The sequence below is a fragment of the Aedes aegypti genome, chromosome 2 (genome assembly GCF_002204515.2).
Source record: "Aedes aegypti strain LVP_AGWG chromosome 2, AaegL5.0 Primary Assembly, whole genome shotgun sequence".
Taxonomy (NCBI): Eukaryota; Metazoa; Arthropoda; class Insecta; order Diptera; family Culicidae; genus Aedes; species Aedes aegypti.
Window position 1 is genome coordinate 326,812,857 of NC_035108.1, and position 18,847 is coordinate 326,831,703.

The 18,847-nt window shown below is 38.1% G+C and overlaps 1 protein-coding gene across 1 annotated transcript in view; it reads right to left on the bottom strand.

Moving 5' to 3' along the window:
• LOC5573654 (trifunctional purine biosynthetic protein adenosine-3) overlaps positions 1-18,392 on the bottom strand; it is a 34,695-nt gene extending 16,303 nt beyond the window's left edge. Inside the window, exons 1-2 of the mRNA XM_001660928.2 lie at positions 17,928-18,392; positions 17,441-17,688 (exon numbers count right to left, since the gene is read on the bottom strand). Coding sequence (XP_001660978.1) covers positions 17,441-17,688; positions 17,928-18,107 — 428 coding nt within the window. The 5' untranslated portion in view covers positions 18,108-18,392. The remainder of the gene's footprint in view (positions 1-17,440; positions 17,689-17,927) is intronic.
• Positions 18,393-18,847: the final 455 nt, after the last annotated feature.

The following is an 18,847-nucleotide window of genomic DNA, read 5'->3' on the forward strand; positions in this document are numbered from 1 at the left end:
CAGGCCGCCATCGGCCTAACCGATTGTTAGAATTCCAATTTTGTGTCACTGATCGCTAGGTTTTGATGAAACTTAAGGGTGCTCGTTTTGGTTCTCTCAGGGTGGCCACCGAACTGTGAAGAACGGAAAAGCTGAAAAAAGACGAGAATTTCAGATGGTCAACTGCAAAATCGTTTAAACGAACATTTTCGTGCTTTAAATCTTCAATCTATAAGTTGTAGAAAAATGTGATGTTTGAGTGTATTGCAATTCAGCGTTTGTAAATTTGAGCTAGTAACTTTCATTAGAATAGTTCAAAATTTTTAATCCTTAATTTCTACTTCTTTACACAATGCTTCTTAAAAATGTTGAACTTTTCTTACAACATCGCCCACCAAGTTTCGAAATCATTTTTTAATCTTTCCACTGCTGCCAGAGAAACATTTTTTGAACTTTTCTCCTACTCATTTGTCTTGAAGTTTCAAGTCAAAGTTCAATTAATTCTGTCAAAGAATTTTGCGCTAATCTGGATATGTATTCTTGAAAACAATCAGATTAAGTATTTAACCCTCTAATACCCAACCCCGCCTTTAGACGGGGTACACTTTGGAATTTTGTATATTTTTTCGTAGCTCGGAAATCAAAATGTTTTTATTTTTGGCTTATACTTTGACTCATAACAGGCAGATTAGAAAAGTTTTTTATAACTTTTGAAACTTTTTTGTATTTTTAGAAATTGCTTGAAAAATTGCATTCTTATATAACCTACAAATGCCTGGGGTTCATTTAACGTGTAATATAAAAATCGTACTTTTTATATTTTTCTACGATCAACCTATCACAAAAGAAGAGCCTGGTGGTATTAATATAATTTCAAACCTGTTTTTCCGTTAGTTACACGGAAAATAAAAAATGCTCCGAAAAAAAATAAAAAAAATAATGTTTTTAAAAGTGCCGTAAAAATTTAAATGTTTATTATTGCCAAAAATCAACAGCTAGAGAAGGCTTCGAGAAAAAATGAAAAAAGCTAGGGATGTTCAAAAATAAAAATTATAAAAATCAAAAACCAAAATTAAAAAATTAGCGAATAAAAATAAATAATTGCCCGAAACGTGTTTAGAACGATGTTAGATTACAAAAAATAATACTTAAATCGAAAATAAAAATTTGGGTATTAGAGGGTTAATACATGATGCAGAGATAAGGACTGTGACAAACTAAACATGGAAAATTCAATGTCATGTATCTTCTTCAATGGCATTATTTCCATCCTTAATTAAACTATTTATTAAATTAAATTTTGTATTACCATTTTGATTTATTGTCACAGATAAACCAAATTAAAAAGAGCTTTATTCACACGTTTGAAATATTTTTGAAACTATTTCTTATAAAACGTGAGAAACCTGAACTGTATACAAATATTGGGTTTTAAGATATCATTGTTTGGATTTTACAAATTAGGTTTGTCACAGTCCTTACATGCTTCTACATGTGTGGCGTTAGTTCATTTTAATCTTAACCCTCTATTTCTCAAGGTAGCTTCTGAGCTCCATTGATTTTCGATGAAGCAGACTTTGGGGCAAGTGTGCCACCCCTGCTTTTTATAAAAACTACAGTATATATTTTCGCTTAACAATACGTTCCCTTACAGTTCACAATACAATGATCAAAATATGATGAAAATTGCTCTATTTTTCACGTGTTTACATCGGCTTGTGCAAAGACAACCAAATTTGAGAGGATTTTTATAAGATTTCGTTGTTTCTAAATAGCATGGTGAAAGGTAAATTATTAACAGAATTTTCTAACGTACTGTACATCGTGAAACTATTCCAATGTGTAAGTTATTGTGGCATTTGAACGAAAAATGTATTTAGTTTTAAATACGAAATCCAGTTTGGTTGAAATGTATACTTATTAGGGCAAGTGTGCCACCTATTTGGTAAATAAAAATTGTTCGAGTGAAATTTATAAAAATGTAAACATCATCAACAAAATCATCATAATAAACCAAAATGAGGCACCAGTAGTAGTTTCTGAAGTATAGTAGGGGAATAACTGACATTTTTGCCCCCCAAAGTGATTTTTTCTCAAAATATTGAATAATAACATGTTTTTCGCCTTATTAAGTATCGTTTTACATAATAATACATAATAATAGTAATACATACATGTATTGAATGGAGACAAAAATAACCATTTTAGTTATTCGAATTGAGTAATAGGGAGTTACACATGGTTTGAGCCTTGTTATAAAGCATCCCCTTATTACGGTAAACTTGAAATTATTTTTTTAAATTATCGATTAACATCTGCTTTTTAAATAATTTTAATAGGAAATAGAGAAAATTTCATTAAAATTAAAATTACATGCGATGTTCATTCGGTGGCCGTCTTGCCCCATATGGGTGGCAAACTTGCCCCATAGTGTCGAAAAATAGGTTATTTTGGATGAAATTTGATAATCTCCAAAACTAATACTTTTTGAAATTATTTCCTTTTTAAATGGCACAGTGGTTATGAAAAGATGTGAAACTAACATCATGAGGCTAAATTAGTGGATTTTATAAGCTTTAGGCAAAGTTAGAGAACAATTTGCTTAAGGTGGCACACTTGCCCCAAATTCCGCAACTTGAGAAAAACCAAAGCAGATATGTACACTAAGTTACTAGAATGTTACTCATCAATCTGACAATTGTATCCACCGTGTTTTGTTGGTTTGATGTACAGTAGTTTCTCGATTTTATCACTGCTCGTTTTAATATCGCTTCATTATAACACTCTCGATTTTAGCACGGTTTTTACAGGCTGATTGGGCACGTCAGGAGTTAATCATCAATGTTAACTTCCTTTTCCCGATCAGCCTAGATAGCCGCGTAGTGTCGGTAGCGGTTGTTTCAATTGGCTAAGAATTAACACTACGGACTGCCTGTTCCGGTGATAAAAGTCCACCTAACAGGTGACCCCTAATTCATGCGGCTTTAAGCTTACCGTGCCTAAGAATGAATGGTTAGGGGGGTCTAAATAAAACCTAACCGCAAACGGAGCCTGTGGAGTACCAGGGCGCCCTCTACAGTATTATGCCCTTCCTGTGCTACCCGGAGCAATGGTGCAGGTGAACTTGTGTTTCTCCGAGATAATCGGCTGCCCTTCTTAAGTCTCAAGCCTGAGGCTAAATAAGGGTGGGGGGTAACTACAAGTTCAAATTAAAAATAAGCCTCGATGGTTTGCATGGAGTATCGTTCAAATTAGCGGGATGTGCAGTGTAACGTTACCTCACAAAATTTGCATGTTTTTTAGTCACATTGGAGAATGGTAAGCTATTCCCAAGCCCCATTCACTAAATCACTGTGCAACTTCGATTGCTCTGGTCAATCATGGAGTAGCAACTACGAATTTTACGGTCATTTATGCTCATGCTCATGCTCATGCTAAAAATTTGCATATTTTTTAGAGCAAACTAGAAAACAGAATGAACATCATTTCTATAGCATTGTTATTGGAAAATTCCTGGCATATTTTCCTTGGCCTCATCCTTATCAGATTTCACCAGCTTCTTGATTAGATCCTCGAAAAGCTTCTGAGCAGTTCCTCAGCGAAATTTTGACGGGATTTGAAAGAGCAAAATGAGATTCTTCACTATTTCCATCAGGATAATTCTTGACGGATATCGGACAAGATTTTTGTAGAGTTAATGATGAAAAGTTTTACGAATTTTTCCAATGGCTGTTATCTGGTTCCTTAAAAGCTCATTAGAAAAGTATTTTAGTATATTCGAAGCAGCTTGCAGAGATGGAATCATTAGATATTTTGATTTGGCGGATTTTTGTAGAAGCCTTGGGTATACCCGAAAAAATATTTCACATATTGTATAACAAATGTACAACGTTTCTCGGGTAAATCTTGATTGTGGATACTCTTGTAAAAACATTTGAAAAATTTCTGTCGGTAGTTTTTGTTGAAATCTTCTCAACCAACTGATTTTTGTTGGATTGTGTTATGATCATTTAGAAATTTCTTATCAAACGTTACTAAGATGTTTGAATGACTTGGTAAGATTTTTAGTGAACTTCGAATGATGTTGGAAGAATTCTTGCATCGCCTGTGGTGGGTTACAGACAAAACATTTAGGTGAGTCTTTGAAAGGTTTATGTTGATTCATAATGAATATTTCAAAAGTTTTCTAAAGCTTTCAGTGCTGATGATCTCTCAATCACTTTTAGAGGTCCGCGAAAGTTTGGGAACTACCGATTTACTTAAATATTATTCCAGCAGCTCGAAACAATAACGAATAGTTTGAAAATTATTGAAGAAACTCACAGTGAATCTGAAGTATTCCCATGTTGCACATATTAAACATTAAGTGATAAAAATTCATCAATAAACTATTCCAGTATTTCTTTATATTTGCAAAAATCATATATGTCACTGCCATAATCATTCGTTCAGTATTCCTGAGCATTCACTACTACAACATAGAAAATCCGATAATTCTCAGACTGTCTTATGTTACTTAAATTATCCCCATTATTTGTAAATCGACCAAAAGTGGAAAGGAAATCTCAGTATATTTCGTTGTCCTCAACAGTTCCTCCATTTTTAGAAACAATTTGCTTCTCGTATGTGTTTCTTGGTTGTACTCAAAACTAGCAGTTTTGAATTTATAGCCATTGAATACCTAAGAATATAATCTTATCTGATCCACCATGAACAATCTTGTTGCAAATTATTGATATTCACATTAATAAATCCTTTACAGAGTAAATCGATTTGCTCAAAATAGAAGTTACGCTCACGCTTCAACGCAATGCAAATAGCGAGTATAGCCACTATTTCTATAGACTTGCGAATGATGATTTTATAGAGCCAAACAAATTGACAACGGTTGTATGGATGCAACAGGCAAACGAGGACAGAAGGAATGATGCCAACTCTCTCATTGCATCAATCCGCCAGTCTATGGCTAAAATGTGTTTGCTGCCACAGGAATCTGTTCAAATATCCCACCCGTCCTTGATGATTTTCGTTCTCCGTTTTGTGCCGTCCGTAATCGACCGAGCAAACCGGTCATCTGCTGTTGGTTTCTTGTTTTACACATACACGCATGCGTATGATACTACTGGGTGATGAAAATTTCCGTGGAACGCACCCTAGAAACATGGTAATCTCGCGAAAAACGCATTTTCCACATATAGTGTCTTCGGCGATTATTTTCCTTGTAAAATTCCCCATCTTTCGACGAGTTCCAAATTTTGCGTTTCCATATCAACTTTGCGAGATATCGGCGTGCAAAGCCAAAAGTTGGCTCATGGGAAATCAAAAAAAATTCACAGGAAAATGGTAATCTCGAAAACGGAAAACATTTTCCACTAGGAAAACAATTCAAAAGATACCTTGAACCTTCCTCTATCTTTCGACGAAAACCGATTTTGAAAATAATGAACCAAAAAAATATGAAAAATTGTGAAAACTGAACATGGAAATCCAATCCAGTTTCGCCTTAATACGTTGTAACTTAGTTTAAATTTTCACCTCTATGGTTTCGCATTATGCGTATTACACAGTGTGTTCTGTGCTTTTCGCCTTTGTCGACTTTTAAGAGATACCGATATGGTTTTTTCGCTGCTGGTCTTTTTCGTTCTGAGATTGCGAAAAGCTTAATCCTGCCTAGTTTGGGTAGTGGCTACGGTTAGGATAGCTTTGTTAGACCAATCTTCAGCATAAAATATCAGCAATGATCAATCTTTGTAGACTCATGCAAATGCTACAGCTCAAATGGCGCTTGTTCAAAAACCTTACTTTTATGAACTTTTATCTAGGTAACCTTGTGGACCCAGTTTTTGCTACTTTCAGAAACATGAAATGGCAATCTCGCGTGCCATGCCTCGTGCATGCGTGCTCGTAAATAGCGCTATCGTTGCTACGCTCATTTCTGAGTTAACAACCAGGGATTTATGTGCTGTCACAATTGATATTTCTGTTGGTGACCTCAATAGGAAATACGTCTTTCGTTATGAGGTGTATTTACCACATGATGAACCATCCCCAATGGATGATTTCAAACGAGTTGCCGTTCACTGCCTATGAAAAGGCCTTCTGCTCCTTGTGAGCAGTGATACTGATACTCATCACATCATCTGGAGCAGTTCAGCTATCATTTTGAGAAGCTCCAGTCTGATAAAGTGCTTAAGTAGTTCAAATCTTGGATTACTTATTTTAGGGAATCGCCCAACCTTCATGGTATCTGTTAGAGAAGAAGTGTTAGACATGATGCTCTGCTCGAACAGAATCAGTCACAAGTTAACGAATTGGCATGTATCAGATGATGAATCATTATCTGATCATCGCTACATACACTGGGAATTGGTTGTGACCAAATTCCATGGATTCTCTCCGTCCATTGGAAATCCTAGTATTACGGATGTTTCCACTTCCGGTGAGTTGGGACACAATTGTCCTTGCTTCGAGTGATCTCACAATTGCTTGTCACTTAGCTTATAATTTCCTACACAACTCCCTTCACAGGAGAAGTGGACGTCTGGCTGTTTGTAAAGTATGTCAGATAGTCAGGCTGCTATAAAAGCTCTTGCTTCGGCCAACTCAAGGTCGAAGCTTGTTATCGCATGTCGAACTCAAATTGAGGAATTGAATTCAGTCAACTCTGTAAACCTTGTATGGGTACCTGGTCATTTTTCCATCGCTGGAAATGAATTGGCTGATGAGCTAGCTCGCGATGGAGCATCGCATGACTTCATTGGCCCTTTGCCGGCTATTCCAACTTCGAAGTGCTGGGTGAAGCTTCAGATTAATTCTTGGGCGGCAACTCAGCACAAGCAATATTGGAATAGTTTGGAGTCGTGTCGTCAAACAAAATTGTACATTACTGAGCCATCTTCAAGGGTGGCGAAGTATTTAACAAATCTGTCAAAGCAGAATTGCAGTCTCTTGGTCAGAGCGTTCACAGGCCACTGCCGACTCAACTACCACATGGCAAATATTCAGCGTGTTGACTCATTAGTGTGTGATAGTTGTGACTCCGATTATGGAACTTCGTATCACCTGATATGCAACTGTCCAGTTTTTGCGCAAATGCGATTCCAATTATTTGGTAAACATTTATTAAGTGAAAGTGAATTCAGAAGCCTGAATCTTCAGGACATTCTGTTATTCTTAACCCGCTGTGGTATTAAGCTATAGGCTCTCTTTACGCTCATGCGTTTTGCAGTGCCCTTTTTAGGGCGCTGTTCGAACCCATAGTGGTATGGAGCTACATGCTCTCATTTCGTTTATGCGATCTTCCCTCTTCAAGGGACCCCACTCCTATTTCCTCTCATCTTTCCGTTCCCTTTCCCTTCCCTTTCCTCTCTCATCGGGTAGATGATGAAATAGGCTCAAATATGGCGATGGCACAAATCTCCCAAATGGCGGGGAACGTGCCTCTGGAGCCGGCCTTCTGATACCTGATACCTGATAGAATGTTACTCATCAATCTGACAATTGTATCCACCGTGTTTTGTTGGTTTGATGTACAGTAGTTTCTCGATTTTATCACTGCTCGTTTTAATATCGCTTCATTATATCACTCTCGATTTTAGCACGGTTTTCTGTTCAATTTTATCACGGCCTAATAATTGTATGAAGTTCATGCATTTTACATTGGAAAATAATCCAAATGTTACAACAACGATCTCTTACGTGCTTTTCATTTCATTCGCTGTGTTTTTGTTCAAATTTTGATGAAAATTATATGAAAAAAAAAATACATTTTCATTATTTCACGCTTCTGAATATCACGCCAAAAATTGTTAATAAATAAAATCGAGAAATTACTGTAATTTGTATGAATAAACGAGTTATTACGTGAACTTTTATGCGACTTTATCTGGGCATTGCTTGATTTATGGCAATGAGAAGGCGGACTCTCTCGCAAAGGTGGGCCCCGAGGAAGGTGAGATTTATAATAGAACAATTGTAACGATGATTTTTTTCACTTAGCACGTTAAAGTTTTTTTCACGGTTGGCAAAGCGATAGGCTAAATAGCCAACTGGGACGGTGGTTACATTCCATAACTCCTAGAGTTTCCCTGCGAGCGTGATGGAAAGGTTTGGTCGAGATTTCATTCACGTGATGTCAAGACTTATGTTCAATTATTACTCGCTAGATGCACATTTGCACAAGATTAACCTCGCGGTGAGCTGTGTCGGATTGAGGATCCTGGCCATCAGGCAGACGAATACCGACACGAAATTGGTATCAACGACAAACGAAAATCATGTGACTACGATATACCTCCCGGATGAGCTGCAGAACCCAATCCTTACCATATCCTTCCTTTAAAAATTGTGACCACCATTGGCGTAGGAAAATGTGGGGCCAGGGAGGCCAGGCCCCCCCAGAACCATTTAAATTTTGGATAATATTGCTGTTTGCGTTTGACGTGCAAATCCAGTCTAACTGAGCAACCATGATGCATATCACCGCCAACCTAGCAAAGAAAATCAAATTTTGACTTCGCCTTCCTTGTTGCAAATCTTACCGCATTTGATATTTGCATTTCAAACGCACACAGCAATAATAAAAAAAAATGAAAAAAAAATATACATGATTCTAACGTGCAGCAATATCTTCTGAATCAATTTACTTTACTGTCATTATTTACAAAAAAACTTTTCAGCAGTTACGTTCTTTTTATTTTGTACATCAGATTAACTGTCCAGCTCTCGCTCAATTTATTACCGCTAGAACCCCAATCTGTTGATCAGTGAGATAAGCGCAATGTTCTGCCATCTCCGTTATAAACGTACCGTGGTACAAAAAGCGTCAATATGCTGGAAATCCGGTTCCCAAAAATCGTATTTTCTGGAGAATGAAAAATATAATGTTTCAAATGTTTTTTTTTTTTCATAAAGCAACATATTTACTGCATTATAATTTCCCATATTTGTGGAGGATGCTTTGCTTGAGATGTCCGATTAAGGTGAAACATCTCGGAATTCAAAGATGACCGGCACAATGGCCGACTTCTACCCCTACTCACGTTTTCAAAGGCACAAAACTGGAGAAATAGTTGGCAAACGATCCTGATCTTCTTATTTTAAGCTTTCTGCTAGTACACAAAGCCAAAATAAAAAGTGCACTGTTGTGGAATGCTTTCTTCGCGAGATTTGTGCCTTTGAAGTTTTAGTGCAATCTGAGAAGTTGACTCCAAACTGTTTCACCTTAAGATGATTTCCCTTATGAGAATTCACGAAAGAAATCCATTCATTAAAATTCATATAATATTCGACAAAACTAATTGCAGAATGGACAAAAATTACAAAAGAAATTTGAAGTTTGAAAATTTGAAAGACAATTGATAGCAGAAATATTAAGTGGTTTCGGGATTGATATTGCCTAAACTCAAAACTACATTTACCAAGACATCTTATGTCATAATTTCTGAAAAAAATCCAAAAAATATTAAACTAATTTTCAACAGATATCCATATTCTGGGAATGAATTCATGTGCGATTCCAGGGTGGAATTACCAGAGGCTTTCTCGCAAAGTTCTGGGAAATCCGAAGATATTTCTTAAGCATATTTTAGAGGTACTTTTTGAGAAAAAGGTACTTTTTTGTCCATAAAAGATTCATAATTTATTATTTATTATTGATTATATTCATTCATAATTTATTCTATAATCATTCATCTCTAGAAAAAAATATAAATAATCATTTATCTTTCGTTGTTCCGGCACTTTCTTGAAGAACTTAATACAAACATCTTTTCAGACTAAATAAAAAAACACGGAATTCTCGTACGTGTGGTTTCTGATATCTGAAATTCCATCAGAAATTCCTCAACAATTTTTTCAAAGTGATGCAAAAATTTCCTCCAAGATTCAGTAAAATCTTACATTACGAATTTTACCATAAGACATCTTTGGCAATGTTCTTAAAAAATACCGTCAATATTTTCGCGTTAATTTTCTACAGTTCAGACCGCAATAATAAAAAATAGTTTTTAAATGTTTCTACATAAATCTGGTCGCCATAGAACTATGTTACTTCGAAGTTCATGCGAAACGTTTTCAAGATGTTAGAAACAAATATCTCAATACAATTCTAACTCCATCTTTTTTAATGCCAATGATTATCCATGACAAAAGACTAAGGAAAAAGTGCAAGATTTTTCGTAGTAAACCGCTTAAGGCTTTTTGTCAGGTATATCGTAAGGAATTATGTCAACAAGTTTCAGAAATTCTACGTTGAGATCTTAAATTTACCGACAGGAATTTATATTTTTTTTATTTGATTTAAGCTAAAATTATTCCTCAAAATTCTTAGGAAGCCCTTTAATTTTGTTGTTGTATGTTGTTGACGGCATCTAGCTCTAGCTTTTCGTTAACAACAGGGAACCCCTGTGCCCTGTTGCCCTGTGAGATTATCACAGGGCAATCACTAGGCGCGACCGGTCAACCGCAGTAGGATGTCAAAACAAAGTACATCAAAATAAAAACAAACCGTCAGAGGAAAATAGGCCTTTTCATGTGACAGATCCGTCTATGCATTTGTTTACATCGGTGGAGGACCGGTGCTAACACGGGCCTGTCATTTTCATAGAAGAACTGTCAAAGTGCTTCCCGATCAGCTGATTTGAGACGTCATGTGAATAGGCCTATGAAGTATTGATGTAGAACTGAACAAATTATAATATCTCGAGAAGTTTATCACTACAGTACCCAGAGAAACAGTTGCATAGCGCAGGAAACAGCATAAGTGAATTCGTGAAAGCTGCATGAGGGAGAGTGAACTATTTCCTGTAAGTTTCATAGCAAAATAAGATAAGCAGTTTAGTAATAAATATATTTTTGCAGTTTGAGCTGAGCATAAAACGACTGCTACGAAAAAGTAGTTTTTCTCTCGAGCGATCCCGAACATTCTCAAAAGGAAATATCGGACGTAACCTCGAAAGCGATGTCGGATGTTGGAGAGATGACGATGACGGCCTGCGGCGCCTGCGGAACGACTTCCGAAGTAGACGAGCGGATGATTGGCTGCGACAACTGTGACCGCTGGTTCCATACGCGGTGTGTTGGCGTTACGGCGGCAGCGGAGAAGGAGAGCAAATGGTTCTGTCCAGCCACTGAGTGTCAGCAGCAGTACAGTGAGTACTTGAAGAAATTGGAGAAGGAGGAAAGGAAGAAGAAGAAGAAAAATAAAGCGATAGGGGATGATTCCGATAGGTCTAGTATTAAGTCAGCTAGGTCAGTCAATATTCCCGGTTCCGAGTTGGAAAAACGCTTGAAAGAGTTAGAAGAGGAACAGCAGGTGAAAGAAAGGGAAATGGAAATTGAAATGATCCTATTAGAGAAGCGAATGGAGATGGAAAGGGCTTTAAAGGAGAAAAGGATGAGGTTGGAGAACGCCATCAGGGCGAAACAGCGAGAAGATGAGAGAGAGCTTCTGGAAAAGGCGTTGTCGGATGAGAAAAATCACTTGATGGAGTTGAAGAAGATGCGTGACTCGTTTGAAGTGAAAATGAGTAGTGTGCAGAAAGAAATTAAGCAGTTGCAAATGAAGCATGAAAGAAGTCAGAAGAAGGAAAAGGTTCTAAAAACGCCTCCCAGGAACTCGGAAGTAAAGGTACCGAAGCAACTGAAGAATAAGAAGAAGGAAGAAGAGCTGGCGCAGTATCGTTGCGGGGAAGAATTGGACGATAGTGAGGAAGACTCCGATGACGAAGAAGAAGATGACTCCAACGCGGAAGAAGAAGAATTAGAAGAAGAAAGTGAGGAAGATAGTTCAGAAGAAGAAGAAGAAGAAAAAGAAGTGCTGATGAAGAAAGGCAAGAACGCGAAGAAAGTGGTCGCAAACGGGCTGGGGCAGCAGCGCAGCGTGCCGACGAAAATGCAGATGGCAGCGAGAAATGGAGTGACGAAGAAGCTACCGGTTTTCACCGGCAGACCGGAGGAGTGGCCGCTGTTTATCGGTTCGTACGAGGCATCAACCGAGGCGTGCGGATTTACGGACATTGAGAATCTAGTGCGTCTTCAGGAAAGCTTGAAAGGACCAGCGTTGGAAAGTGTTCGAGGGCAGCTACTTTTTCCGAAATGCGTTCCGAAAGTGATCAGCAAACTTCGGCAACTGCATGGTCGTCCAGAGCAACTGCTTCAGTGTCATCTGGAGAAAGTGCGTAAGTTAGAGCCGCCGAAAGCTGACAAGTTGGCGACTTTCATTCCTTTTGGGACAGCGGTGGAGCAGCTCTGCGAGCATTTGGAGGCAGCGGGCTTAAAGCAACACCTGGTGAATCCATTGTTGGTGCAAGACCTCGTGGATAAGCTTCCGGCCGGCGATAAGCGTGAATGGGTACGATACAAGAAGAGGAAGAAGACCGTCACCCTTCGTACCTTCACCAACTTTCTGTCGGGTATCGTCACCGAAGCCTGTGAAGCAAACGTGTCCGTCGAATTCAAGTCAGAGTTAAGACCAGGGAGCTCCGGTGCTGAGAAAGGAAGATTTCATGAACGAGGTGCTGTATACAACCATAGCGAAACCGAGTCGGTTGTGAACGAGCCGGCGACAATGGTGTCCAGCAAGAAGGCGTGCAAAGTTTGTAAACGCACGGATCATCGGCTGAGATTTTGTCAGGATTTCAGATACATGGCTCCAGTAGAACGTGTTAACTTTGTGCGGAAGTGGAAGCTTTGCGAAATGTGTCTGAATGATCACGGTAACGCGGAGTGCAATTTTAGAATACGGTGTACGATAGGCGGATGCATGGAGAGGCATAATCCGTTGCTGCACATTGGATCCGGAATAGTTGTGATGAATGCTCATATTCGACTGAACAGTAACATCAAGTTTCGAATGATTCCAGTTACGCTATCTTTCCGAGACAAATCCGTGACCACGTTGGCGTTTTTGGACGAAGGAGCGTCAGTAACAATGGTAGAGAAAACACTGGCAGACGAGTTAGGAGCAGACGGCATCCAGCAGAAGCTCGAAATCAGGTGGACCGGAGATGTAGCCCGCGTCGAAAAGGACTCGAAGCGAATTAGTCGTAAGATATCGGGACTGGGAGAAGAACATCAATTGCTGATGAACGAGGTGTGTACCGTAGGAGAATTGGCATTACCGGAACAATCGCTAGATGCTCACTGGATGGCAGTGCGATACGACCACCTCCGGGACATTCCGATTACGTCCTACAACAAATGCCGCCCAAGAATTCTCATTGGGCTAAATAACCTTCATACGATGGCGCCAATCGATGCAAGGTTAGGAAGATCAGGAGAACCGATAGCGGTCACCGTTGGGGTGGACAATATATGGCCCGAATAGTAGAGCAGAGTCTTCGAATGCTCATATTGTAGGTTACCATGAAGTAGTACAGCCGGAGGAATTCGATTTGCCGAAAAGGTGGTCAAATAAAAACGAGCGAATAGTATTGGACAGTCGGAGTTCTACAAATGAAGCCTTGATGAAGTCAAAGCAGCGAAACAAGCCGTTGAAGTCATTTTTGCCAGCGGTGACCAACCTGCGGAGTAGTATTAGGGTGAACAAAAACCAACCTAGGGGGTCTTTGAGGAGAGATGACTAAGGGTAATTCCGAATATCCGGTGACCGGCTTTCGGAGTTACGGGCTGGGGAATGTTGACGGCATCTAGCTCTAGCTTTTCGTTAACAACAGGGAACCCCTGTGCCCTGTTGCCCTGTGAGATTATCACAGGGCAATCACTAGGCGCGACCGGTCAACCGCAGTAGGATGTCAAAACAAAGTACATCAAAATAAAAACAAACCGTCAGAGGAAAATGAAGTATTGATGTAGAACTGAACAAATTATAATATCTCGAGAAGTTTATCACTACAGTACCCAGAGAAACAGTTGCATAGCGCAGGAAACAGCATAAGTGAATTCGTGAAAGCTGCATGAGGGAGAGTGAACTATTTCCTGTAAGTTTCATAGCAAAATAAGATAAGCAGTTTAGTAATAAATATATTTTTGCAGTTTGAGCTGAGCATAAAACGACTGCTACGAAAAAGTAGTTTTTCTCTCGAGCGATCCCGAACATATGTGTTACTCTAGAAATCTGCTATAAATTGTATATGGCTATGTAGTGATTTGTAGCGTAATTTGTAAATAAATCCCTAAGAAAATAATTAAATTATTCCTAAAGAGAATAAAGCCTTGAACCTAAATGAATGCCTGATTTTTTGAGAAGTTCTAAAATAAATACAAAATCCTTAAGCAAAGCTTTTTTTAAATGCCGTTTAAAGAAAAAAAACTCTCTGGATGAATCTCCGGTGGATTGTTAGGAAAATTCCTAGGACAACATCATAGGGGAAACAATAAAATAATTCTTCAAAGAAATCCCTAAACAAATTGCTTGGAAAAATTTTGAGTATTTTCACGGATTTTTTTTATGGAACAGTTAAACATATTCCGCTAGGAACATTATATTTAGAAATACTGGATTTTTTTTTTTCAAAATTTCCCAGTCAGGCTCTGAAGTAATTTTAAAATATTATTTTTTAGAGAGTTTTGAAGGTATGCGGGAAGAACTACAGAGAACTCCTCTTAAAAATCGCTAAGATCATGAATCATGTTTAATTGCCTTTGAAAATCTGGTGAAATATTGGGAGATATCCTTAGTGTAACACCTGGAAGAATTATTTAATGTTATTTTTTGCATGAAGTCCTGGATAATTTATGCATAAGCGTAACTTGAACTCAAATCTAGAGAGGGCTTGGCCCATTCGATATAAAAAATCTCTTAAGCAAGGTACAAATAGCATTAGAGTTCAAATTTTCTAGGGGGGGGGGGGGGCTTGAGCTTTTCTAGGGACTAAGACCCCCCTAGCACCACCCCCCCCGGTATTTACGCCAATGAATTTGTGCAGCGAATTTGTCAATCAATTCTTGAAGAAGTTCCGAGAGACTTTCTGAAAACTTGTGAATGGAATCTGAAGAGAGACTAGAAGATTGCAGCAAGCCGTGCGAGCGGGCGGCTGCATTTTGAAGTTTGTGTCACGTTTACCTTGTTCCGCGTTTTTTTTTTTCATTCCGGTTCACATTATTGTTCATTGTTAGAGGGGCGACGGATTGCAGTTTCGAAAAAGGAATTTGATGAGTTTGTTATGATCAGCAGCGCATGATCACAATGCGTAAATATTAACCATTTGTCGGCCAGAACGTTTTCCGAACGTATCCTATGGCACTACCCTTTCCATCAATATTCCACAACATCCCGTAACACCTATGAGAGGTCGTAGAGTTCTCTGCATCTTTCTTAAGTAGGTGTTTAATCAATCATCTTTTCCCATTCCCCAGCTTTCGCAAGGACGTGGCCAGGACAGCTCTCGACTATTGGAGGATGCGTCAATCTTGTCTAAGATTTAAAGGTTAGTCCCAAATTTCTGACTTTGGTAACGGACGGGAAGGTGGCAACCCTCATACAGTGGTCTAGGACTGTACCACCTACGAATTTGTGCGAAATGCTTAATGCTAATGCTAATGGAATCTGAAGAGAAACTTTAAGAAAAGCCTCAAAGGCAAAGTTGAAAAAACTGATGGTGAACTGCTTGAAGAATTTGTAGGAAGATTCCTTGTTTAGTGATTTGAAAACCAATTCAGGTGAGACTCTGAAATTTTTGTACTATGTATAAGAGGAACCCTCTTCCAAAAAAATCCTAAACAAATTATTAAGGAACACCTGGATGATATTTGAACCTAACAACTAGAATTAATATGTTAACAGTACGTAGAGTGCCTTCCTGGAGAAATGTTTAAAAGATTTTCTAAAGCATTCTCTGGCGAAATTTTTCAAGACTTTTTTTAAGCAATTAGATACATGTTTTCCGAAAAAAAATCTAGTGAGATCAGAAAGTCTACGAAACTGCAGAGAAAATTGGTTGAATAATAACTACTAATCCCGGGAATGATTTTCCGATGGAATCCCAGGAGGAACTCGATGATAACTGGTAAAGGAGTTCTTAGTGTAAACACTAAAAAGGTACGGAAGTAATAGGGTCCTAAAGCCCTGTCCCAATTTTAGTGCCAAACGCTTAAGTTCAGTCCAAAAACACATGTTTACTCAATTTTTAATGTTTTCGGTTGGTTTAAGTCCAAAAAAATATTTTTTTTTATATTTCTTCAGATTTTGTCACACCTCTTGGCTTAAACTCAAATTTTGGGTATATTTTGTTTTCCGTGTCCCTTCCGAAATGTCAGATAGGAACAACCCCAGTGTTAAAACTAAAAGCCCTGTGGTGTTTTTGTCGACTAAGCGAACGTCAAACATGATCAAAAGTGTCAAGGTTCATTTATGGACTCAATTTTTAAATTAAAGTTTAAACATGATATAGCCGTTATTTAAGCGGGAAAAAAATGCTAAAATAGTTGCAGAAACTTGCTCTTTCGTGTTATTAAATAAAAACAAGATTTCATTAAAAATTTTAGGACCCAATTCATAAGAAAATCACCGTACGAATTCTCAGAGGAATCTCTCAAAAGCACATGGTTGAATATCATACCTGAAAAGTTCATGGAAAAATTAAAAGGGATATTCCTCATTAGTTCTTTAGAGGATTTCGTGAAGATTTATTTTACTGGAATAAATAAAGAATTAATACATATACTGTCCATAAACGCATAATTGTCCCATGTGAATAGGAAATCCAGCAATCGTGGGACTGACATGCGTTTATTCCGTAGTAAAAATAGAAATTTACAAATATCAAAGAAGTAGAGCGCTTTGAAAAAAAAAATCACAAAAAAAAACAAATAAATTCAATACAAATCAATGCAAAGTACGAAAATACATAAATCGTAATTATTGCGACCGACATAACTTCTGTAAAACAAAAGCTGAAAATTTCACAGAACACTATTTTTATGGTAAGGATGGTAAGGAGCATATAGGAGATTGGATTTCGAACATTTTTTAAATTTGAATCGACATAATGTAGATCGCTTTGTGGCATAAGTGAATGTTTCATTGCATCAGAGACATTGTTTGCTTGCTAACATTGTTAACCGCAAACAAAAAAAAAGATTACCGTTTAGCAATAACAAATATCACCGTTTGAATATAATAAGGTATATTTACGTTTTAAGTTATACTGTTAAATTATAATCAACTTGTAAAAAAAAGCAAATCAAGTCATGTTATCAATATGTATTTAATAACATCATTTGATTTATTGTTACATATTAACCTTATTTAAGAAACTCAGCCTACGGCTGATTTGAAACAGATTTTATTTCGTATAATTTTGATAATACATTAGATTACCAAATCTACTCGGATTTAACATAAGACCGTAATAAGTGTGTATAGTAAAAGTATTGTCTAGTTTTAATGATACCCTAACTATTCCCTTGTAAGTTCTTTATGAATTTTGAAAGTTGGGCGTTAAACCTAGTTTTACAGATAGTAAAAAATCTCAAACTTGCCCCGTCCTTCTATACGTACCTTCTAATGAACGCCTTCGCATCGTCCGCCTTGGTGAACGAAGAATACCGCGCCGTCGGGATTCCATGCCGGTGCATGAAGTCCTTGGACCAGTTCTTATCCGCCTCGATCTGAGCACCCTTAAGGCTCGGCCCGAAGCACTTGATCCCAGCCGCCTGGAGCTTATCTCCAATTCCCTGGGCAAGCGGGTCCTCCGGTCCCACCGCGACCAGATCGATTGCGTTGCTCTTGCACCATGCAACTATCGCCTAACGACAAAAACAAGAGAAACCAATGATCGCACTTGGTCAATAACAGCACTCAGCATTATCAAAGGTCACCATCCGTTGAACCCTTTAGCTCGTATGCACGTATATGGGAACAAACATATTTTCCTCGTCCTACAATTTCGTTAACACTTCCTTTTATTTTCCAATTAGAACAAACAGGTTTCAAACAGTGGGACCTAAAGGGTTAGTTGCCGGTGGCTCATGTTTCCAATACTAACGTCGAGATTCTTCACACTGATATCGCTGACGAGGGTCACTTTCTCCAACTGGCCGATACCTGGACTGCCGGGCAGCGCATACAACTTGGCCACCTTCGGGCTCTGGACCAGCTTCCAGCACATGGCATGTTCACGACCTCCACCACCAACCACAAGGACATTCTTCAAGGTAGCACTCATGCTCGTTAGTTTATCTTTTCAGGATTTCGTTCTTCTGAACAATTCCTAATCACACTCAATCACTGTAGATTATTACTCACTCTTGATGCGAGATTCACACTATCACTTCACGGAACTATGCACTCTTCTCGTTAACTAACACTGATCGTAGGGCGTTGAAATGGATTATGACTGCTCCCAAAGGAAGACACTTCAATTTAAGTCCTCTGAAACCATGTGCGCACTCGTTGAGCGTCTAAATTGATTGTGCGGGTACCTCTACCATCTATAAGTGAAGAGAAGCGATAGCTTGCCGTTGACATACAACCATAAAAGTTGCATTCATACACTACAGTGATTCCAGGGGTTAGACCGGTTCAAAAATGACACAGTTTTTTAGGGGCAGAGGTCTCTGATTCAGTGATTTTGTTGAAGAGCTTAGACATATACTGCTATTGTGAAAATATAACAAAGACGTGAAATTTCAAAATAGATCAAACAAATTGAAATAAACGAATAATATGGAGCTTTAGTTCCAACTTAAAATTTAACTGCATGCCCAACTAGTTCTTTTTCTTTCTATAATTACATTAGAAATCGTTTACCAAATTTTCAATCAAACTAAGTCAAAACAGAGCAATATATCCATGGTTGTGACGTTGTGATGTAATTTATATTCTCAGTATAAAATCAACACTCGAGTTTTTGTAAAGTTGCCTGGAGGAGGCGCTAGTAAATATCAAATACTTCAAAATCTTATA